Raw genomic sequence first — 25,979 nt, 5'->3', positions numbered from 1 at the left:
ATACAAGATATGAAAATTGTGTAATTTAGAATTTTAAATCTATAACGTATTTTCAAATTCTTCTATTTAAAAATCTAAAGCTTGAACATTTTATACCTTTCCAGCACTTTGATGGACTGCAAACAGAAGGCAATGAGGTACAAAAAGTAATTGTCTTTAGTCTTGTGTTAGAGCAGCCCAATAGGCCCAATACAAAATAATATATATTTTATCCATTTTAATAAGCAGTTATATCATTTCTATGCCCCTTTACAACAGTGCCCTTCCCACTGTAGCAGGTCGTGACTCCATAGAAGAGCTTTTACGCCCTATCACTGTATGCCCCTCTCCTATCTTTTTCTTCCCTTTTCTGTTATTGATTTCGTTTTGTTTCTCAGGGGTTTCAGACACTTACGTTATGATGTAGAACTTTACCTTTTTGCTGCGCAGAAGAATGATGTAAAACTGTTATAAAGGTTCTTCCAGAAAAAGAAGAGTAGAAATATTTTTTTTTAGGATTGTTTTTGTTTAACGTTGATTGGTATTGGTTGGTGAATGCTGGATACCCTTTTTCTCAAATCTAGCGTAGTTTGCTGTTCCATGCAGTTCTGAAAACAGTTGAAATAAGGGGTAGGCACGTTATCGTGTTCGGGTTTCTGGTGTTTTTTGTGAACTTCTGTTATAATAATGGAAACTCCGTCTTCGAATGGATCGGTTTCGAAGCGTTCACTGAGGAGGAAAGTGAATTTGAGGAACTATGATGAAGATCTGATGGATGAGTTGTTTGAGAAGCAGTTGGGGGGCGGTTTGAAGAAGAGGAGTAGGACCAAAGAGGATTTGGAGAAGGAGACTGAGACTGAGGCTATGATTGCGATGTCGCTTGGTTTCCCAATTGATGCTTTGCTTGAGGAGGAGGTTAGGGCTGGGGTTGTGAGGCAGTTGGGTGGGAAGGAGCAGAATGATTACATAGTCATAAGGAATCATATATTGGCTTTGTGGAGGAGGGGGAATGTGAGGTTGTGGTTGAGTAAAGGGATGATTAGAGAAACTGTGAGCAATGAGTATGAGCATTTGATTAGTTCTGCTTATGACTTCCTTTTGTACAATGGCTACATAAATTTTGGGGTTTCCCCAGCATTTACTTCTCAATTGCCTGAGTCAAATGAGGGGACTGCTATTGTTATTGGTGCTGGCCTGGCAGGGTTGGCAGCAGCGAGGCAGCTGTTGTCGTTTGGTTACAAGGTTGTCGTTTTGGAAGGCAGAAGTCGGCCTGGTGGGAGAGTTTATACTCAGAAGGTAGGGCGTGAGGGGAAATTTTCTGCCATTGATCTTGGTGGGAGTATTATCACTGGCATTCATGCTAATCCTTTGGGGGTTCTGGCTAGACAACTTTCTATACCACTTCATAAAGTCAGAGATAATTGCCCTTTATATAAGCCAAATGGGGCACCGGTTGATACAGAAATGGATGCAAGGGTTGAATTTGTATTCAATAGGTTGCTTGACAAAGTTATGGAGCTGAGGCAAATTATGGGTGGGTTTGCAAGTGATACCTCACTTGGTTCGGTCTTGGAGACGCTCAGGCAGTTGTATAGTGTGACCAAAAGTACTGACGAGAGGCAGTTGCTTGATTGGCATCTTGCAAATTTGGAATACGCAAATGCTGGGTGCCTTTCAAATCTTTCGGCTGCCTACTGGGATCAAGATGATCCTTATGAAATGAGTGGTGATCACTGCTTTCTTGCTGGAGGGAATACGAGGTTGATAAAAGCTCTATGTGAAGGGGTTCCTATTTTCTATGGAAAGACGGTCAATACTATAAGATATGGAGACGAGGGTGTTGAGGTCATTGCTGGGGACCAAGTCTTTCAAGCAGATATTGCCTTATGTACTGTGCCCCTTGGAGTTCTGAAAAAGAAGGCCATCAATTTTGAACCAGAATTACCTGCAAGGAAACTGGCAGCAATTGAGAGGATGGGGTTTGGGCTGCTGAACAAAGTGGCTATGGTTTTTCCTTATGTATTCTGGGGGGAAGATCAAGACACATTTGGATGTCTCAATGAATATAGTCATCAACGTGGGGAGTTTTTCCTATTTTACTGTTACCACACAGTTTCTGGAGGCCCAGCACTTGTTGCGCTGGTGGCTGGGGAAGCTGCACAAGTCTTTGAATCCACAAATCCTTCCATTTTGCTCCATCGCGTGTTGACTGTTTTAAAAGGTATCAGATCTATTTTATGAATTTTAATGAAAAATTGAATGCCTGTGTTATTATTGTATAATTTATCCAATTAGGGTGGTGTTTTGTAGGCATATTTGAACTGGATGAAACTTAACATATATGTTCTGTCTTAAAAATATAGTAAAACTGAAAATAGGCTTTATAGAGTGATATAACATAGTTCTATTAAAAAGGGGGAACTATCTAAAATAGGATAGAATAGCTTCATTCAATATTGTTTTAATTATAAAAGCAGTGTTATTAAATAGCCTTAATAACAATTGCGTTACTGAATTGCTTGGATATGCGATAGCGGCCACTATAGTGTTGTGGTTGCGGTTTGCATTCTTCATTTGGCTGTCATCTCTAGCTGGTATCTGACAAATTAAACTGACTTAATATGTCAATTTGTTATGCAATTTATTTTTATTTGCATGCCACCTTTTATGCATATGTAATTGATACATATCATATACTTCAGTTACTTTGCAACTTGCTGTTTGCCTTGAATGCTATCAGCCATTGGCAAGACTTGTGCCATCTGAAATTGAAAAAACTCATTCACTGCGGATTATTTTTCCACAAATTCATCTTCTCTTCATGTAACACCCTCAGACTTCGAAGCTTTCATATCTAGGTGTTCTTTTCACTCAGCACATGAAACTGTCTTTGTTTTGGTCGTTTGGCTGCCTCAATCTCTAAGACACCCTTGATGATTTCACCTATTTGTCCCTTTCCACCCTTGAGTCTTTGTTTATTGCAACTTACTTGCTGATCCCCTTGCATCATAACACTATTGAAGATGTTATTTATTTATTTTGGAAACTCATGAAATAGTGTTCTTTTGGCTTGCACTCATTTGAAATTAAACCTTTCCTTTTGGGCCTTAATTTGGATATGTTTTTTATCTTTATATAATACTACCAAATAAATAGATTGTGATTTATTAATACTACAAAATAAACTTGCTTAAATTGTAAGGGTATTACATGCATTATTTAATTATATTCTCGTACTTTATGGTAAGTTGTACTTTTATATTCATGGGATCTTACTTTGATTTAAAATAGCATGCTTTAGAAGCTTGATCTGCTATTTGAAGATTATAGTGTAGGGTTATGGTGTCATGGTCATTGGCTGCTGTAGTAGACAAGATTGCTTCTTGTTGTGAATAGATTGGTCTTGATAAAGCAATCAACAAGAAAATGCTCTTAAGTTATAAGTGTTAACATTGTAGAACCAAATTTTGGGGGTTTGAATGTAACATAGGGGTTTTCTTTAGAGGAAGAGCTTAGACAATCCTTTTGTCATTACTGAAGACTGAATAGATGGCCTTTTGCACTACCCTCTATCTCCTTTACTTGTCCTCACCTACATTTTCTAGTGATCACATTTGTTTTCTTACCAACACATAGAAGTTTGCGAGAATCCTCTTTGTTAATATATTTTCACCTTCTTATTGCTTCGCATTTGTTGCTCTATTTTCCCACTCACCATCTAGCATGTCTGGAATCCACTTGCTCGACCCCTTCTCTCTCTTTTCTTCTTGTCATAATTGTTTAACTTTTTTTAATAAGTTAGCTTGTTAGAATAGTTGTCAAAAGGGGCCAACTTAACCCACCTTGACCAAAGTTTTAAACATGAATCATTTGACATGTAATACAAAAGTATTAGTTCTGGTCATGATATGATCCCACATGTAACAAAGTTTCTTTGATGCACAACTTAAAGAGTAGCGTCTCACGCAGACCAATCATGATATGATCTCACATGTAGTAAAGGCTTGGGCTGTAGTAAAAGAATTCAAGAGATTTCTTGTGGTTGATTTGTTGGAGGATGTTGACAAAAAAATGATGAATTATACATGGTCCTAATTTTGAGAAATCTACACTAAAAAATTTTGATTATGTAAGTGACCAAAATTTAGCTAGTGATCAAATTCCTTTGATGGAGAACTTAGTCACTAGAATAATTTGGGTTCCTTAAAAGATGAAAATTTAGCTGAAGTTATTGAAACATCAATGGTTGTAGCACCATAGAGAAGAGGAGGAGGACGTAGCAATTGAGGAGGATGTGGTGGTCTGAGTGGACATCTACAATGTACATATTGCAATAGAATGGGTCATATTCAAGAGAGTTGCTACTCCTTGCACGATTTGCAAACAAGGAAACTCATGTCTATCTCTAGAAAAAGAGATGGCAAGTTTTTGATGAGGAGTACCAAGGGTATTTTAGACATATTTGAAAAATTTAATCATCTAGGTCAATCTTCTCTGGTGCTAGTGTTTCAACAACTTAAATTTCTCAATTAATCATATTTTTGGTAATAGTTCTTCATTCTCATTATCTCTTCTCCAAAAATTTCCTACCTTGTTATTGTAGCTAATGGATCCAAAGTTACATCTCAAGGAATTGTCAAGTTTCTTTATCTCCTTTAAGTCTCAATTTTGTGGTGTACATTCCAAACTATTCTTATAATTTACTATCTTTAAGCCAATTAACCCACTCTTTTAAATGTGCATTAGCCTTTGATGTTGATTCCTTTGTCGTACATGAACATGGTATGGGTCATTTGGTTGGTGAATGACATGAATCATGAGGACTTTATTATCTAAAAGTAAGCCCATCTGTGTCTTGTTTTGCTACCATAACCCCAAAGCTTTTGCATGATTGTCCTGATTACCCAAGTCTTGGCAAGTTGAAGATAATAGTTCCTAGTGTTGAGAAACATTAAGTGTTCAAATGTGAACATGTCAACAAGGAAAACATGTTAGGTCATCATTTCCAAAACAAAATGAAAGCAAATGTAACTCAACTTTCTCTACCATTTATTTAGATATTTAGGGACCTAGCCGTGTCAAATATTTTGGCTTTAGATACTTCATAACCTTTGTTGATGATTTCTCTTGTATTTGGGTTTATGTAATGTAAGACAATTTTGAACTTATGTCCATATTTATGCCCTTTAATGAGATTAAGAACCAATTTGGAAAAATAATTGAAGTTTTCCAAAGTGAAAATGCTAAAGAATATTTTTGTCCTCATAGGGTATTTTTTATCAGTCCACTAGTCTTCACACACCCTAACAAAATGACAATGTAGAGAGGAAAAGTAAACATCTCATTGAAATTGCACGCACACTTATATTGCATACTAATGTTTCTGTGCATCATTGGGAAGATATAGTTTTCACGGCTTGTTTTTTAGTAAATAGAATGCCTTTTCCCTCTCTTGAAAATCAAATTTCTCACTCCTCTTTTTTCTAAATGATCCTTTTAGTTCATATCTCTCCCAAAGTACTTGGTTGTATTTGTTTTGTTCATTATGTCTCTTCTAGTTAAGACAAACTATCTGGAAAGGCTATTAAATGTGTTTCTTTAGGATATTTTCGTTTTCAAAAAGGATACAAATGCTACTCTCCAACTATAAGAAGATTCTATTTGTAAATTGAAATTACCTTTTTTGAGGACACTTTTTTTTCTCATCCTCCATGAAAGCTCTTGTATCCATTTAACAAGTTCTCCCTGTTTCCAACCTTTGGCCTCTATTGATTCCAACTTCTGCATCCAACCTTAGTGTACACCAATCTGGCATTTCCCCCATCACCTTCCCTTACATACGAATGCGAGACACAAAGAGCTCCTCCCACTCTTCGTGAAATCTCTTGTCATTTAGATCCTCCTCCATCAACTTCCCTTGCTATGTATCCTCCTTCATCTTCATCAACTCCTTCACATGGCTCCACTTCAGATTGGTCTATTGCTCTTTGGAACGATATTCAGTGTACTTGTAGTTCATATTCTATTTATAGTTTTGAGTTATCATTGTTTGTCTCCATTATATTCTTTTCTTTTTCGTTGTTTGCCATCATTGTTCCTAAAATTATTCATGAGACACTTGATCATCCTGGATGGAGATAAACTATGATTGATGAAATGTAGGCTTCTACAAGCAATGGCACATGGGAGCTTGTTGCTCTTCCATTTGAAAAGAAGGCTATTGTTGCTAGATAAGTTTATGATGTGGACCTAGTGGTGAAGTTGTTCACCTTAGAACTCAGTTGATGACCAAAGGATGTATACAAAGTTATGAGTCTGACTACTATAGTACTTTCTCTCTAGTGGCCAAAATCAACTTTGGTAGGCTTTTTCTTGCCATGGTTGCTATTTGCCATTGGCCACTTCATCATCCTGACTTTGAAAACGCTTTCCTTCACGGTGATCTTGAAAAGGAAACTTACATAGAACAACCACTTGGGTTTGTTGCTCAGAGGAGTCTTGTTTAGTGTGTAATTTAAGCTTCTTTCTCTATGGTTTGAAATAATCACCCCAATCTTGATTTGGTAAAGTCATCATTATGTGAGCTTTTGGATTGAAACAAAGTGAGTCTGACCTTTTAATTTTGTATTATCATACTTCTTTTCGAAAGTGTGCTATCTTTTGGTCTATGTTGACAATATAGTTATTGCAAGAAATGATACCACTAGGATCTCTCAACTAAAGGAACATTTATTCATCCATTATCAAACTAAAGATCTTGGTTTTCTAAAATACTTTCTAGGCATCCAAGTGGCTCAATTGGAGGAAGTTATTTTTTTTTATCAAGAAAGCTCAATCACAGGAAGTTGTTGTCATTTCACCAAGAAAATATGCTCCTAACATTGTAAAGGAGCATATATCCAAGTCAAATGATGATGTGGATGAAGTTACCACTTTCTCATATCCAAAAATGTATAGGAGGGTGGTTGGAAAACTCATTTATCTCAATATTACAAGATTAGACATCTCTTATGTAGTAGTTGTTAGTTAATTCACAAAAATTCCTCACATTGATCATTCACAGATATTATCAAAAAGGCTTCAAGACAAGGATTATTGTATGGGGACAAAGGAAATACTCAAATTGTAGGTTATTGCGATGTGATGCATATTGGATTGACTCTCCCATTGATAAAAGATCTACCACTTATTAATGTGTATTCATTGGAGGGAATATTGTCTTCTGGAAGAGATAGAAACAGGATATTATGGTCAATCTCATGTAGAAGTTGAATATAAATCTATGGTTCTGGCCACTTGTGAACATGTGTGGATTGGACAACTCCTTCAAGAGTTGAAATTTTGTGAAGTTGAATAGATTCAGTTCAATTGTGATAATCAGGAAGCCCTTCATAGTGCTACCAATCTTGTGTTTCATGAAAGGACCAAATCCATAGAGATCTATTGCCATTTTATCATGGAGAAGTTGTTGTCCAAAGAACTCTATGTATTGGATTTATAAACTGTAAGGACCAACTTATAGACATTTTCACTAAGTCCTTGAGACGATGTAGAATTTTGTTTATATGTCTCAAGCTTGGAGCATATAATTTATATGTTCTAGCTTGAGGCAGAGTGTTAAATTTATGATTGATGTAGTATTGTACAACTTACATTAGCCTTTCTTGGAGTACGTAGCTTTAGGCTAAGGAACACAACTTGTAACCTTGCTCTTTGAGATGTACTTGTACTCATTTATATATTAATTTTGACACTACTTTTGTTCTATTGTACTATGCTTGTCAAATATTTTAACATTTTAATTCTATCGCAAATATTAAAATTTTTATATTTGAAGGTTTTTGAATATTCATATAGATACAAACACTTATTTAAATAATTAAATTTAAGGTTTAATTAAATTTCAAATCCCTCATAAATTTGTGTATTTTTAGTTGAGTTCCTTTTAATTTTTTTTTCTATATATTGGGTATTCAAAATCTTTATATTTTTCAATTTAATGCTTATTGTTTAATTTTTTTCCTAGAATCTGTAACAACTAATGATTAACAAATTTGAGAACAAAAAATTAAATCTTTTAAAGCCTTAACAATTCATATGTAATTTTCTTTGAAACCTTTGATTTGACAATGTACGATCTTGTTCTGGTGTGTATACAAGGTTATGCTTGGTTTGTAGGTACTAAATCTCAAGTTTAGAAAAAAGAAATTATATATATATATATATATATATATATCGGGAAATAAATCCTTGAGATCGCAGGATTGCTATGCTAGTAATATAACCTAGATACAAAATATACAAAATTAAAACCAATAAGAATAAAATCTAAAAGTTCTTAAAATATCTCGACATATCTTTGACACTTCCTCACAAATTGGTGAATAAGTGTTCTCCATTCATTGCTTGGATATAATTCTCTCAAAATTATTGCTATTGAACTCCTTGATGAGTATGTTTGCAAGATGTCCTTTAGTAGACACATACAAAGTGGAAATCATGCCACTATAAAGCTTTTCTTTGATAAAATGTTTGTCCACTTCAATATGTTAGTTCTATAATGTAAAGTGGAAATCATGCCACTATAAAGCTTTTCTTTGATAAAATGTTTGTCCACTTCAATATGTTAGTTCTATAATGTTGTACTAGATTGTGAGCTATGTTGACTGCAAATTTATTGTTACAATATAACCTCATGGGTTCATCCCATTTTATCTTCAAGTCTTATAATATAATGTTTAGCCATAACAATTTACATATTCCTTGAGTCATTGCTTGAAATTCTACTTCAACACTAGATCTAGATGCCACACTTTGTCTTTTATTGTTCTAATTTACTAGGTTTCCACCAAGGAAGGTGCAATATCTAGTAGTTGATCTATTCACAACTGAACCAACATAATCAACATCAATATATGCCTCAAGACTAGCATTCTTGTTTCTCTTGAACAAAATTCCTCATCGTGGTGTTCCTTTTGAATGTGGACAATTCTAAGAGCAACTTGTAAATGCCCTTCCTTTGGTTGATGCATAAATTGATTGACTAGGCTCACAACAAAAAGCAATATCTAGTCTAGTGTAAGATAGATAAATAAGTCTTCACACAAGTCTTTGGTACATTTCTTTATCCACAAAAACATCATCCTTTGCACTGCTTGACTTTGTATTTGGATCAACATGTATGCTTGGTAGCTTGCAGGCTGTTTTACCTAGTTCTTGTAGCAAGTCATTAATATATTCCCTAAAGTCTTGGAATGGGCTCATCCTTTGTTGTTCCATTTCATCATTTCTAGTAACAATGCTATCATCCACATAGACCAATAGAACTGTTACCCTGCTGAATTAAAATGCTTCATAAATAAAACATGGTTCCCTTGACTTCATTTGTATTCAAGGCTCATCATGACTTTGCTCAATTTCCTAAACCATGCTCTAGATGATTGTTTCAATTCATAATGCTTTTCTCATCTTGCAAATAGTATTGGCCTTAATTTGTCCTGTATACTCAAGTCATACTTCTATGTATATTTCTTTTTTCAAGATCCCCATGTAGGAATGTATTTTTTACATTAAATTGATGGAAGCTCCAATCATCGTTTGCTCTTATTAGAATAAATAGTCATGGTTTCCTAGATAATTGATTCAAGTGCTTCTAATCATATTTTATGTATTGCTTCATTATTCTCTTCTATATCTCATCCAAAATTTCCTCAAGTTATTACTTAAGCCAATTGATCCAAAGCTACGTCTCACGTAGTTTGTCAAATCTACCTTTCTCCTTGCTTAAACCTTAGCATGTTCTTCTTGTTCTTGATTGTCTTTTTAACCTAATTTCCTTAAGTTAATTATTCAAATCTTTGAATTGTTCTATTACCTTTGAAGCTAATTCTTTTGTCATATAAGAGCATGGTACAATACAATTGATTGGTGAAGAAGATGAATGTAGAGGACTTTGCTATCTTGGTACTAGACTATCGATGTCTTGTCTAGCTTCCTCATCTCTTAACTTTTTGCATGATCCCTTAGGAAAACATGTTTGGTCTTCTTTTCCAAAAAGAACTGAAACGAGATGTAACTTTATATTTTCTATAAGTCATTGACCTTCAGGGTCCTAGTCGAGTCACATCCTTTAGGTTTCGTTATTTTCTCAATTTTATTGATGAATATTTTTGTTAGACTTGGGTGTGCTTGATGAAAGATATGTTTGAACCTCTGATATGATTTTTTTCTTAATTAAATTAAAAACCAATTTAGCAAAGTGGTCAAGATCTTAAAGAGTCATAATTCTAAAGAATATTTTTCTTCTAGTTTTTCTATTCTTTTAAATTCATATGGTATTTTACATCAATCCACTTGTCTTCATACTTCCCAACAAAATGGTATAGTAGAAAGAAATAATGGATACTTAGTTGAAATTGTGCATAAATTATTGATTGGAGCCAATCGACTAGTCCATCATTGGGATGGTGCCATTCTTACTACTTGTTGTCTTATAATATAATGCCTTGTTCTTCTTTGAATAATCAAGTTTCATATTCCATTGTTTAGAGCTAGGGTTTTGTAGTAAACCCATTGTTTTCGTTTCGTCGCCACTGCCAACTATCGCTGTCATAGCTGTCATTCTCACTGTCAGAGCCATCGTTTGAATCTGTGACACCAATCACATTGTCATGGCTAGGAGACCACCCTGCCACTGAGATCACCTTGAAGAAAGCTTCAATGTGCTCTCATGTGTCGCCCCAAGTCTCACGTTTGCCACCGCTTTGCACCCCCTATAATGGCATGTCACCTCCTCTCTAACAGTGTCTACTTGTGTTGGGATCATCGTCTCCTCATTTTGGATTTGTGCTTGTTGACCTAATTGAAGATCTTTGTTTTTTAGGGTTTTTCTCTCCTTTTCCATGGCCTCTTCCACTGGCTCTTTTGCTACCATTGACGTTTATCTTAATTATGTTAATGTGCTTCTACCAATTGACGAATTAAATGACACTAATTATAAGACTTGAGCATCATTCATTACACTTTGGTTTAAGAGTCAAGGGTATGTTGATTATCTTACCAAGAGTGCGACTACTAGTGCTACTAGTGAAGCTTCTCATTTGTTTATAATTGATGAATTTTACATGGTTCTCAAGTCCATTATTCACTCATCTTTAAAACAATTGTTTCGTGTCTACAAAACATATTCAGAAGTTTGGAAACAGGCAAATTATTACGATCTTCTTGATGTTGTTGCTTCCAGACGTCATGGCCCAATGGTTGAATATTTGGAAAAAATCATTCTCTTCTTTGACTTCAATGAGTTATTACCTCTTGCCTCCACTCCTCAAGAACTTGAGCAAAGGTTAAAGTTCTTCATGTTATTGGCTTTACATGAATTTTTTAATGACTATTCTCATGTTCGTAATCAGATTTTGAGATTCCATTTATTCCAAGTTTTACTTCTACTTGTTCCACTCTTTTGTGTGTGCCAATAAACCAATCGTTGATATACTTGCTTTGACTGATGATTCCTATGTTGTGTATCTCAACATGGTTAGTGCAACCTTCACAAGTCGAGCAAAGTCTAATTTAGGATTTCAATATTTTGTTACTTGTATTGATGATTATTCTAGATGTACTTATTGTTTTTGACAAAAAATCGTTTTAATTTGTTTTCTATATTTCAATCATTTTACAATGAAATCAAAAATCAATTTGGGATTTCTATTTGATCTTTGCACAATGATAATGGCCGTGAATATCACATTCTTTTAAATATTTTATGGCTTATGATATTCTTCATCAAACCTAATGTGCTTATAGACTTCAACAAAATGGGGTGGCGAGTGCAATAATTGATATCTTGTTGAAATAACTTGCACAATTTTAATTCATGGTGAGGTTCTTTAGTATTTTATGGGTGATGTTGTTCTTACTGCATGTTATCCCATTAATTGCATGTCATCTCCAATTTTAGATAACAAAATTTCTCATTCTAATTTGTTTCCTCATGAACCTCTTCATGCTTTACCTTTTATAGTTTTTGGGCCTACATGTTTTATTCGTAATTTTAGTTTTGGTCTTGATAAATTATCTTTTAGGTCACACAAATGTGTCTTTTTAGGACTCACTAGATCACAAAAAGGATATAAATGCTTTCTTCATTCTATTAACCATTATTTTATTTTAGCAAATCTCACATTCAATGAGTCTTCCCTTTAAGTCTCCTTTTCCTTGTGTCTTTTCGTCTGCTACAATTAATATTTTTGTTGTTAACGATCCTCATCTGGTGTTTAGTCCACCTCTGGATTCTCCACCTCCACCAACCGTGTAGGTGTATAGTCGATGACAACGTTCTCATCATCTAATGCATGATTCACGGCTAGTGCCCAATCCTCCATCCCTTCCAGTTCTGACAACTAAGTCTGAACTTTCAATTGCCTTTTGTAAAGATATAAACTACCATAATCCCTCTCCTCATTACACTATCTCCATCTTTTTGTAGTTGTCTTTCGTCTATTTCTTCTATGTTAATTCCAATATCTATAGGTGATGCCTTAGCCTGTCTTGGTTAGTGTTAGGCCATGCTTCACGAAATCAATGCTCTTTAGAATAGTGAAACTTGAGAACTCGTTCCGCTACCATCTAGGAAATTCGTTGTTGGTTGTAGGTGAGTCTTTGCTATTAAAGTTAGTCTTGATGGTATTATTGATCGTTTCAAAGCTCACCTTGTGGCCAAAGGTTATACACAAATTTGTTGTTTGGATTATGTTGATAATTTTTCTCCAGTAGTAAAGATGACTTCTATTTGCATATTTATATTGGTAAAATTATTAAATCTACTTATGTTAGTATAGTCAGTAGGACTAAAGTAGGGAATAGTGTGTTGGGTTATCTTTACTTACTGTACCTAACAGTCTAGAACAATCCTTTGATCTTCCATCTTCCTATTCTATCAATTCTTTATCAATTTAAATATAAGAACATGAGAAGGCATGTGGGATCGATTTAGGCTTCAGGACTAGTGTCCCGCACTATCTCCCGCCATCCACTACTTTTTTACGTTGTCCAACGTTGTCAACCACTGTTCTCTGTGGTTCATCGTTGTTCGCCACCATCTGTCGTAGTTTCTCTCTGTGACCACCGATCCCGAAGCCTAAATTGGTCTCATGTGCCTTCTTATGTTCTTCTATTTATATTGATAAAAAGTTGATGCAGTAGGGAGATGGAAGATCAAAGGATTGTCCTTGACTGCTAAGTACAAAACTAGGTAAAGTAAGTAGAGATAACCCAACACAATACTCTGTACTTTAGTCCTACTGACTATACTAACATAAGTAGACTTAGTAATTATTCCAACACTCCCCCTAGAGCATACAAATTATATGTACCAAGCTTGGAACAAATAAACTCAATCTGAGATCCCTTTAAGCACTTGGTCAACAACTTTTCACGAACAAAATGACAATCAACTTTTATATGTTTAGTTCTCTTGTGAAACACTGGATTTGATGCAATGTGGACAACAACTTCATTATCGCAATACATCTTCATAGTTTGGATGTCACAAAAGTTAATCTCTTGAAGGGACTACTTCAGCCGTATAAGGTCACACATTAGTGATGCCATTGCCCTATATTCAACTTAAATTGTTTCTTCGGCCACCACTTTCTGTTTCTTAATTTTCCATGAAATAATGTTTCCTCCAAGGAAAACACAATATGCAGTAGTAGACTGTTTGTCAATAAGCGAACTTGTCCAATTTGCATCACAATACTTAGATACCTAAAAGCTTCCTTTATTTTCATATAATAACCTTGCTTGAGAGCCTTTTTGAGGTACCTTAGAATGCGAATTAGAGATGTCAAAAGGGGTTCTAACTTGTGGGCCAACCCGGTTCATCACAGGTTTGCACCGGGTTGGGTTGAGAAAAATTCAATTTTTTCACAAGTGGGTTGAATTGAATCCGACTCACTCAACCCATGGATTAAATAAGTTCTAGCTGGGTTGAAGGTTGGTTGACCCACTTAACCCACCAAGATTTTTTACGATATTTTTAATTTTTTTGTTATATTTAGTTACGATTCTAATTATATAGGTTCACAATTTCATGTTTTTAAATGCTAGAATGTTGTTTAATAATAGTTGAAAAGTTGAATGTTTAATTAATTTGTTTGTCAAATTATATACGTTGATACTTTATTCTTTAACTATTATTTTTATAATAATATTTTGAGAATCAGGTGAATACTTAATTTCACTACTATAAAAAATAAAAGTCAATTCATTGTTATCATGCAATAAATATATAAAATAAATTGCAAGAAGAAAAACATTTGTTAGTAAGCAAACCCATCTACCTGTGGTGAGTTAAGGTGGATTGAGCTTGCCCTTTTCTTACCTCAACCCATGGTGAGCCAACCCATGTGAGCTGAGTCATCTCATTTTGATACCCTTAATGCGAATGATGACATTCCAATGGCCAAGACATGGAGATTGCATAAATTGATTAACCACTCCAACTTATGTTACTTAGTCCTATTGACTACAACAACAAAAGTAGACTTAATAATTATTTCAATACTTATAACCATGATTGTTCTTCAACAATGACCTTTTTACCAACTAAATGTTAAGAATGCTTTTCTTATTGGAGATTTGTTAGAAGAAATTTATATGGAGCAACCTATATGTTTTGTTGCTCAGTGAGAGTCTTTTCGATTGGTATAATGTCTACACAAATCTTTATATGGTTTGGAACAGTCTCTTATGGATTGGTTTGGAAAATTTAACAATGTTCAATAATTTGGTATGACTCGTAGTGAGACAAATCATTCAAGTGTTAGTGTATCTATTATATGTTGAAGATATTGTTCTTATAGGCAATGGCCACCATGGCATCTCCTAGATGAAACAACACCTTTGTCATCACTTTTGAAATCAAAGATCTTGGAAAACTCATATTTATTGAGGATTGAGGTAGCACAATCGAACAATGATTATGAAAGGAAATATGCATAAGATATTTTAGTGGAAACTAGGCTGATGAACTCAAAATGTGTTGACTTATCTATTGATCTCAATACCAAAATCCCAATACCAAACTCGTATATAATTAGGGAGAGCTTTTCTTAGGTATCGAGAAGTACAAAAGATTAATTGGAATTGAACTATCTTACTATTACTCATTGGAATGCAGTCATTAGTCATTCATATATTAAAGTGCATTTCTCTTGTAAAAAGGTTTTCTATATGTTTACAATGACCATACTAAAGTTGTTTGTTATTTAAAGGCTGATTGGATAGGGTTTCCTTCTAATAGAAGGTTTTTACTTTCGATTATTTTGTCTCCATTGGTGGTAACTTTAGCTATTGGAAGAGCAAAAAACAAAATGTTGTGGTTAAATCTAGTGCAAAAGCCGAATATCAAGCTATGATAACTTGTGAACTTGTTTGACTTAAACAATTGGCTTAGAGTTGCAATTTGAAGATGTCACTCAAATGACACTTATATGTTATATTCAGATTGACACTCAAATGACACTTCATGAAAGGATCAAACACATTGAGGTTGATTGTTATTTGATTTGAGAAAGATGGTATTTGGAGACATCAGGACCGAGTTTGTCAACTCAAGTGATCAATTAGTAGATATTTTGTAACAAACTTGGTACATATGATTTATATGCATCAACCTCAGGGAGAGTTACATATTGTTAAGATATCATTAGATATTGTTAGTTATAATAAATTGTGTTAGTTGCAATATTATGTGTATCTGGGTTTAGTCTATATTTTCTAGTATGATTTTTAATGATAAATACATTATCCTATGTATGTTCTTCACAAGGGAATTAATCTTATACCTAGTTTCTTATTATTTTCACAACCTTCTTTAAAAGAAACTGCCAAAGATTGAATTATTATGGTTGTTTTCATTTTTGCAACTGGTGCAATGATGTCCAAGTAATCCACTCCACAAGTTTGAGTGAACCCTTTGGCAACTAATCTAGCCTTATACCTCTCAATTCTCCCATTTGCACCCATTAAGTCTTTATTCTAGGTGGTATGCTGATTCCACACATCTATATTAACAAGAAAAAGGGAGAAGTGCTTATTTTATTACTCATGGGAAAAGGTATACATTTGTGCTTTGGCAGTTCACACATCTCACTATGTAGACTCCACATATTTCAATTTTAGAATAGGAAATAATAGCTTTATGACACAAAATGAAGGATGTTCTAGACGACAATGAAACAATTGAATTTTTTCTATGTTGGTAATGGAGGATTTAGACATCAAAATTTACTCTAGATGGGCAGGTTTAGACCTTCTATGACCATTCCATTCTCTAACATGTTCAATCACCCTCTCCAATTTCTTGTTCAACAATATGTAAGAAATAAATTGATAAGTGAACTAGATATAAACGCTCTACATCACCTTAATTGTTATTTGAACAAGTAAAGTTATGTTTTGGTCGGAGTGGGAATAGCATTTCTCTTCCGCATGTCCATTAGAGACATACAACGTAAAGTTATGTCTTAGTAGTGGGAATAGCATTTCTCTTTGGCATGTCCATGGAGACATACAATAATCGAGGTCTACAATTATGCAGCAATGAAGGATTGATTGGATGCATAACATGCGTCAATGAAGGTTGCAATTAGGTTTACACAACAATGAAGTTTGCAATTAGGTTTATACAACAATGAAGGTTGCAATTAGTTTTTTACGAGATGTAAGGTTGCAATTAGGTTTTTACGAGATTTAAGGTTGCAATTAGGTTTACACGAGAGTAAACGTTGCAATTAAATCACATGATCATAGGCTCACAAGGATCAGGACACGATCATAGGCTCACAAGGCTCTGGTACATCTCAAGTTTAGAAGAAAATAATCTCTCCTTTATTATTTCACTACATACATTCAATTCAATATATATACATAAATTGATTGGATAATTTTGAAAACAAGTATAATCTATTCTAGGAAATAAATCCCTTGTTATGCTAATAATAAATTGTAGAAATAATTAGTATATCTAGGCAATCATTATGTGTAAGCTAGGAGATTGAGTGTTGGATAACCTCTACACCTAGCACCTAGTTATAGCCTTTAATGTTTCAACTTCCCTTGTATCTCTTTTATCATTTATATAAATATCAGGAACAATAGAGGGATCTGAACAAGCCCTAAAAAATATTTTCATTGTTTAATCCCAAGTTGGTATCGGAGCGGGTTGATCTCGCTCTGGTTTCTGTTTGGTCCTGTCCACCAGCATTTGTTGCTGCTGTTTGCAGTTGTCCGCTGGCATTCGCCACTATTCGTTACTGTCTACAGCTACCCACTGCCATTAAACACTATCCAAAGCTACCAGTTGCCACTGTTCACTAAATTGTTGTTGTCTGCCACTATTTCGTAGCCGTCTGCCACTGTTCACTGCCTGTCGCCGTCTCCGGCCACCTTAGTTTTCGCAGGAAACCATCGGATCTAGACCGCCTCTCCAAGCGACAGCCAATTCTGTCGGTGCCGAAGGCAGACTCGTTGCCACGTGCCTCCACGTGCGTCATATCAGTCCGCTATAGCTAGGCGTGTGTCATCTACGCGCCGCCATCCAGTCTCCGATTCGTCATCGCGCCACCTTTATAGGTGTCCTCTCTGTTTTTTGTTCCTTTGATCAGATATGGCCACTAGAGGTACTGGGAGTGCTATTTCATTCTCTGGAAGCCCCTACATTACTTTCGTGAAGCTAGATGGACAAAATTACCTCTTCTGGTCCGCTACTGTCGAGATGTGGTTCCTTGGTCAGGGACATCATGACCATCTTGAGAAAGACGGAAGCCATGTTACTGAAGAAAAAGCCGAATAGTGGAAGTAAGTAGATTTTCAGTTGTGTGCCCTTTTGTGGCAATCTGTGGAGCCAAGACTTTTAATGTCTCTTAGGGCCTTCAAGACATGTCACTCGTTTTGGAAGAGGACTCAAAATATATATGCCAACGATATCCAACGCCTATATGATTTGGCAGACAAGTTGGCATATCTGAAAATGAGCAACCATGACATGATCTCCTTCATGAAAGAAGCACAATCAGCGGCTGTAGATGTTTCTAGAAGTCGACGCTTCAGATGAATTGAAGAAGCTGAACAAATACTATATGGTGATGATTCTTCGCGCCATTCATCCAGACTTCAATCACATCAGAGATCAACTTCTAACCTCTCTTGAGGTCCCTTCCATGGACACCTTGATCCAATGCATGATTCGTGTCCCAAAAGTCCCAACACATGAAACTCTAGAATCTCCTGCTCGAGTAGAATCATTTGTTATGGCCGCAACTCGAGGAATAGGAGGTCGTGGACCTAGAAGAGGTGGACGTGGAGGTCGCGGGCGTCCTCAATGCACGTATTGCAAAAGGATGGGTCACACTCAGGAAAACTATTACTCCTTAGATGGTTTTTCTTCCAAAACTGCCAATGTCTCTCAGGTTGAAACTACTGAGTCCAAGTTCACTGAGGACGAGTATCAAGAGTACCTACGCCTCAAGTCCAACAGCTTGACACAGTCATCTCAAGTTTCGAGTACATCAACAGCTTGCATCTCTCAATCTATGGAAAGTCACAATTCATGGGTAATTGATTCCGGTGCTTCTGACCACATCTCCGATAATACCTCCTCGTTCTCAACCATTTCATTTCAAGACAAACCTCATTTTATAACCCTTGTAAATGGCTCTAAAACTTCCTCAAAGGGAGTCGGTCGAGTCATCCTATCTCCTCCCTTAAATCTAAAATCTGTCCATTTTGTCCCTAAATGTCCCTTCAATTTAATTTCCTTAAGCTAGTTGACCAAAATGTTGAACTGTTCAGTAACCTTCGATAACAAATATTTTGTTATACACGAGAGTGGTTCGAGGAGACAAATTGGAGAAGGATATGAAGCAGGAGGATTATATCATTTTGGATCTCGTCCACGAGTGTCATGTGTTGTAACCCCCTAGTCTTAAAATGTTACATGATCGGCTTGGTCACCCTCATCTGTCCAAGTTAAAAAAAATGTGTCCTGAACTTAGTGGTCTCCAGACCTTAGAATGTGAGTCATGTCAATTAGGCAAACATGTTAGATCTGCCTTCCCTAAAAGGTCTCAATCACAATGTAATTCTAGTTTTTCTATCATCCATTCCGATATTTGGGGACCTAGTCGTGTTTCGTCTTTTGGTTTTAGGTATTTTGTTACTTTCATTGATGAATTTTCAAGATGTACTTGCGTTTATCTTATGAAAGATCTTTCTGAATTGTTATCCATCTTCACATCCTTTTTACATGAAATCAAGAATCAATACGGTCGAGTAATCGAAATCCTAAGTAACAATGCCAAAGAGTACTTCTCATCTGCTTTGTCTACGGTTTTAAGTTCACATGGTATGTTGCATCAGTCCACTTGTCCACATACGTCACAGCAAAACGGTATAACAGAAAGAAAAAATGGACACTTGGTTGAAACTGCTCGTACACTTTTGCTTGGTGCCCACATTCCTATCCATCATTAGGGAGATGCCATCTTAACTGTATGTTTTCTTATTAATCGGATGCCATCCTTCTCTCTCAATCATAAAGTCCCTTTCTCCATCTTGTTTCCAGATAACCATCTCTTTCACATTTCTCCTCGGGTTTTTGGTTGTGTATGTTTTGTTCATGACTTGTCTCCAGTCTAGATAAGCTTTCTGCTCGTGCTCTCAAATGTGTCTTCTTGGGCTATTTCCGACTTCAAAAAGGGTATCGGTGTTACTCTCCTGAAACCAAGAAATACTACATGTTTGCCAATGTCACATTCTTTGAACAAACCCCTTATTTCTCTTCCTCTGTTCAAGACGCTCATGTCATACAGTAGGTCCTCCCTATTGCAGTGGTTGAGTCCCCTATCTCGGATGTCTTTGTCAACCCGAGTGCTAATCAAAGTCCTCCTGAGCCCCCACTCCCACCTACTAATACCCTCCCGAGTCCCGACCTTCAACACAGGACTCCGACGGATAGTCCAATTATCCAAGAATATGGTGAATCCCCGACTTTAGATTCTTCTCCCTCGTCTCTTGCTCCCTTGCCTCCTGATGAAGGTGATTCTGGTTGGCCCATTGCTCTCAGAAAAGGTATTCGTTCCACTCGGAACCCCCATCCCATTTATAATTTTCTTAGTTATCACAGATTGACGCCTTCCTATTGTACTCTTTTATCTTCAGTGTCTTCTGTTACTATTCCCAAAAATGTGAAGGAAGCACTTGATCATCTTGGATGGCGACAAGCCATGATTGCAGAAATGCAAGCTCTTGAACACAACAATACTTGGGAGCTCATGCCCCTCCCACCGGGTAAGAAGGCTGTTGGTTGTCGATGGGCATATGCAGTTAAGGTTGGCTCTGACAGTCAGGTTGATAGGCTCAAAGCCCGGTTAGTTGCCAAAGGGTACACTCAGATTTATGGCCTTGATTATTGTGACACTTTCTCTCCTGTGGCGAAAATCACTACTATTCGCCTTTTCTTTGCAATGGCCGCCATTCGTCATTGGCCACTTCATCAATTGGATATCAAGAATGTTTTCCTTCATGGTGATCTTGAGAAGGAAGTCTACATGGAGCAATCTCCTGGGTTTATTGCTCAGGGGGAGTCTGGTATGGTGTGCAAATTGCATCGCTCTTTATATGGCCTCAAACAATCACCACGAGCCTAGTTTGGAAAATTCAGCTCCATTGTTCAAAGTTTTGGTTTAAGACGCAATGTGGTAGATCACTCGGTCTTTTACTTACATACTTCTCCTGGGAAATGTATCTATCTAATAGTATATGTTGATGATATAGTCATTACAGGAAATAATATTGTTGGCATATCTCAATTAAAGGAGCACCTATGTAGGCATTTTCAAACCAAGGATTTGGGAAGCCTCAGATACTTCTTGGGCATTGAAGTGGCACAGTTTAAACATGGCGTTGTAATCTCTCAAAGGAAGTATGCTCTTGATATACTACAGGAAACTAGTATGATTGATTGTAAACCAGTAGAGAGTCCTATGTGCCCAAATCAAAAGTTAACAACTGAAGAAGGTGAATTATTCTCTGACCCTAAAAGATGTAGGAGGCTGGTCGGGAAACTAGTTTATCTCACTATTACAAGGCCAGATCTATCCTTTGTAGTTGGAGTGGTTAGTCAGTTTATGCGGTCTCCATGTGTTGGCCATCGGAATTCTATCATCCGCATTCTAAGGTACCTAAAAAAGGCTCTCGGGCAAGAGTTGTTATATGAAGATAGAGGAAGCTTTCATGTCTCTGGATATTGTGATGCGGATTGGGCAGGATCTCCTATGGACAGACGATCTACTACTGGATATTGTGTATTTCTTAAAGGTAATATTATTTCATGGAAAAGTAAGAAGCAGAGTGTAGTGGTTAGATCAATAGCTAAAGTTGAATATAGAGCCATGGCATCACTAACATGTGAACTTATATGGGTGAAGCAATTTCTTCAAGAACTTAATTTTGTTCGTAAAAAGTTGTTGGCAAAGGAAATATGTACTGAGTTTGTGGGATCGAATGACCAATTCGCATATATGTTGACCAAGTCATTAAGGGGACCTCGGATTGAGTTTATTTGTTTCAAGCTTGGTACATATAATTTGTATGCTTCAACTTGAGGGGGAGTGTAGAAATAATTAGTATATCTAGGCAATCATTATGTGTAAGCTAGGAGGTTGAGTGTTGGATAACCTCTACACCTAGTACCTAGTTGTAGCCTTTAATGTTTCAACTTCCCTTGTATCTCCTTTATCATTTATATAAATATAAGGAACAGTAAAGGAATCTGAACAAGCCCTCAAAAATATTTTCACTGTTTGATCTCAAGTAAAATCGAGATACAACAAATATGCAAAATTAAAACCAATAGGACCTGAATCTAAAACTTTCTACAATATCCTGACACTAAAAACATTAAATGGAACAATTATGTCTCACTCCATTCCATTTTGTTTCTTTATGTTCTATTTGTGTGTCAAATGCTACATATGTAATATTAAGGTCCTTGTGCTTGAAAACACGTGCACCTACATGCATACGTGTTCACTTTCTTTTTATATAATAAAAATGAATAAAATTATAATTATAAAAGTAAATATAAAATTATAATTTTATTGTAGATAATTTCTATTTATTTTGTAAATAACTTCTTATTTTTATTAAAAAGGGTTAAAGTTAAAAAAAAATATTTTAAAAAAAATGGTTAAATTAAAAAAAAAATCACTTAAGATAAAATTGGTGAACAATTACTCACTTTAGGATAAAATTGAAAAAAAAGTGTACATAAAAAATCGAATTCTCTTTATATAATAGCATAGATAGTATATATGCTGAATGTATTTTTCTCATTCCGTGACACTTGCTAGTGGAATACTATGGATATTTCTAATTACTACCTCATCTGCCTTGTTTCAAATGTTACTTATTCTCCAGGAATATTTCATCCTAAAGGCATTACTGTGCCTGATCCAATTCAGTCAATTTGTACAAGATGGGGAAGCGACCCCCTTTCTTACGGTTCCTACTCTCATGTTAGTGTGCATTCATCTGGTGATGATTATGATATACTAGCCGAAAACGTGGGAAACAGACTGTTCTTTGCTGGTGAGGCTACAAGCAGGCAGTATCCAGCAACTATGCACGGTGCTTTCTTGAGTGGCTTGAGGGAAGCTTCACGCATATACAGATCATCACGTCTGCAAAACAGTACTAAGAAATATGGGCCAAAGAATATTGGACCAAACCATGATATTCTGGTTGAATTATTCAAGAGGCCTGATTTTGAATGTGGGAAATTTGCTTTCATTTTTTATTCTTCCTCAGAAAGCCTACCCTCAATGGGTCTTCTGCAGGTCACTTTTGGTGACACCGAAGAAAACCATGAGGAGCTGTTATACAACTATCAGAATTCGATTAAGTGGCCATTGCAGCTGTACACTGTATTATCCCGTGAACAAGCCCAGCAGCTACAACTAGTTGAGGGAGGAGATGAAAGAAGACTTTCATTTTTGGTCAAAAGCCTTGGCTTGAAGCTCATGGGACCAAGTGCCTTGTTTTCAGCAGGTAACACATTAGTAGCTAACATTGCATATTCTCGAAAAGGCCGTGGGAGGAACCGCTTAATTACTTGTTAAACACCATAAGCTGTTTCTGCATCTTGTCTTCAAATGAAACTTTGTGCTATAGAACAACACCCTTACAAAAGAATTGCTTGGACTTTTCTTTTCTGCTTCTGGGGTGCAAAGTCTGTATATAATAGACTTTCGTAGATCATTGATTTGCTGGTAGAGATAGAGGGTTTTTGAAGGCTTGACTAGTGAGATTATTCAATTTTAGAATAAAAGTCTTCAGTCATAGATCAGTTATGTAATCACAGGAAAATTAGATGAAATTTCATGACAGAGAAGTATGACAGTCCAAGAGAGGGGTGAAGAATTTGTAAACAGAGGGGTACTGTTCCCCCGAGTGTATCATCTATTCAAATTTGTGTTCATGTAGAAGTAGTACTTACATATACCCCACCCCACAGAGGACATCACTGTTGTTATTTTTTTTTCCTTCTTTTTCTGGAGGGCCTGTGTGCCTAACTTGTACTTGTATAATATGATAATTGTTTCTCAAATTCCTTGATTGGTTCTACACATCCGTGAAAGATTTGCTTTTTAGTAGAATTGCTTCATTACCTCCGATGTGTAATACTAACTGGAAGAATATGTTGTGCAGAAGAAAATCAGGGGGTATGTTTTAGAACTTCTGTTTTCACGTTTGTATTGTTGAAACGGAGTTTTAAGATGAGAAATGTGGGTTTCAAAATAAGTGGTTATGTTTAACTAAAATTCAAGTTAGTTTTGGAAAATAAGGTTAAAAGATATTACGTTTCTTATGGTTAGCCTTATATATATATATATATATATATATATATATATATATATATATATATATATATATATATATATATATATATATATATATATATCTTTGGTCTTTAAAATCTATAAAAGTGGTGATTTTTTTGTGTTAGTTGAGGATTAAATGCACTCTTTTTAAATGTATGGATTAAAAAAACTGTGTCATTGTTTAAATAAAGTTCTTTATAAATTAATTAAAGAAAAAAATAACAAAATGCATTAAACAAGTTTTATAAATAAAAATAATGTATGTATTTAGAAGTCTGGTGGTTGGTTCTAATTTATAGAAAAAAGTGAATTTATTTTGTTTTATGTTTTTTAAAAGCTTGTAGAGAAGTTAGTTGTGTATGTATTAATATAAGTAAACATAATCTACTTTTGCAATCTTATCATTAAGATTCTGTATTCATTCCCAACCAGAGAAGTTTTGCATAGAATATGTAAACAAACAAATTACTGCTGACGACCTATGTATAATCCCAAATTTAGAACTGAAGCCAATTATTATACGAAAATGATATTTAAACACAAAAAGTGGACTCATTTTTGACAAAGGGTCCACGTAGTATTTAATTTTTAATTTAAAGTTTAAAAAACATGGAAAACTGAATTCAGGCACGTGTGGGTCAAAATTTAAAGAGGGAAAATTGCTTTTCCAAATCCAAAAGCTACACCCAATTCTTCCATCACCACAGCACACTCCTTCTTCGTTTTCTACCCATGGGTTCCTTCCATTGGAGAAAAACGCAAGCTTGATAAAATAACTTTACCGTTTCAGAGAGAGAACGATCACCATCACCACCAAAACAATGTTCGTCGAGTGGGTTGCCTTTGCCATGGAATAGAACAAGAAGATACGAAAAGCGGAAATTAGTGACTAAGAGAAGGTTTCGTGTTGGTAGCCTTAAATACCATTTTTGATTGCAGTAATAACACCTTTGTATGATGACCATGAAAAAAGGTCTCCTAAGTTACTTATGATGAATGTGGGGAGTTGTGATGGTAAAAATGGGGAGTTATTGGTTATTATGGTCATCAGTTGCAGTACTTTAAAAAAACAAATAAATTAAATGTCACCCCTATATGTTCAGTGTGGACAAAATATAAGACAAAACGATTTCCATTGCCATTAAATTCAATAGCACATTCTTTGGATGGTGTCCATGAAAAAAAGTCTCAAGTTAATTATGACCTATGTGAGGAGTTGTGATGGTAAAAGTGGGGAGTTATATTGGATATTTTGGTTATCAATTGCGGTACTTAAAGAAAAAAAATATAATGTCAACACCAAATGTTCAGTGTGGGCATAATATAAGACAAAAGGATTCCCATTATCACTAAATTCAGTAGCACCTACTTTGGACGGTGGTCATGTAAAAAATTCTCCTACATTAGTTATAACCCATGTGGGGAGTTGTGATGGTAAAAGTGAGGAGTTATGTTGGTTATTTTGGTCATCAGTTGCAGTACTTAAAGAAAAACAACTTAAATATCACCACCAAAATATTTAGTATGAACATAATATAAGACAAAACGATTTCTTAGCCACTAAATTCAATAGCTCATTCTTTAGATGTGCCCATGAAAAAAAAATTCAAGTTGGTTCAGTTTTCCCTATCATTTTTGATTGCAGTAATAACTCCTTCTTTGGATGGTGGCCCACACTGAATATTTTGGTGGTGACATTTAATTTGTTTTTCTTTAAGTACTACAACTGATGACCAAAATAACCAACATAACTCCTCACTTTTACCATCACAACTCCCCACATGGGTCATAAGTAACGTAGGAGAATTTTTTACATGACCACCATCCAAAGTAGGTGCTACTGAATTGAGTGATAATGGGAATCCTTTTGTCTTATATTATGCCCACACTGAACATTTAGTGTTGACATTATATTTTTTTTTCTTTAAGTATCGTAATTGATGACCAAAATATCCAATATAACTCCCCACTTTTACCATCACAACTCCCCACATAGGTCATAATTAACTTATGAGACTTTTTTTCATGGACACTATCCAAAGAATGCGCTATTGA

At 35.5% G+C, this 25,979-nt stretch overlaps 1 protein-coding gene across 4 annotated transcripts; it reads left to right on the top strand.

Annotated features, from left to right (window-relative positions):
- Positions 1-232: 232 nt before the first annotated feature.
- Positions 233-23,669, top strand: LDL2 (LSD1-like2). Of its 4 annotated transcripts, none has more exons than XM_028054079.2 (3): positions 233-316; positions 430-2,200; positions 22,462-23,669. In XM_028054079.2, exons 2-3 carry the CDS (start codon positions 667-669, stop codon positions 23,160-23,162), a joined length of 2,235 nt encoding a protein of 744 aa, XP_027909880.2. In that variant the 5' UTR covers positions 233-316; positions 430-666; the 3' UTR covers positions 23,163-23,669. The 4 variants fall into 4 exon arrangements, with proteins under 4 accessions (XP_027909880.2, XP_027909877.2, XP_027909878.2 ...); XM_028054077.2 differs by having other exon boundaries at positions 246-316; positions 378-2,200; XM_028054078.2 differs by having other exon boundaries at positions 252-278; positions 378-2,200.
- The last annotated feature ends 2,310 nt before the right edge of the window (positions 23,670-25,979 follow it).

This window comes from Vigna unguiculata, chromosome 11 (assembly GCF_037176805.1).
Source record: "Vigna unguiculata cultivar grain cowpea cultivar isolate G323 ecotype 2 chromosome 11, ASM3717680v1, whole genome shotgun sequence".
Taxonomy (NCBI): domain Eukaryota; kingdom Viridiplantae; phylum Streptophyta; class Magnoliopsida; order Fabales; family Fabaceae; genus Vigna; species Vigna unguiculata.
Note: the sequence above shows the minus strand (reverse complement) of the source record. Positions and strands in the feature narration are given on the sequence as shown.

Coding starts and splice junctions, on each gene's coding strand:
- LDL2 (XM_028054079.2), top strand. CDS start 667: ATGGAAACTCCGTCTTCGAATGGATCGGTTTCGAAGCGTTCACTGAGG. Junction 2,201..22,461: donor CGTGTTGACTGTTTTAAAAG/GTATCAGATCTA, acceptor CTTATTCTCCAG/GAATATTTCATCCTAAAGGC.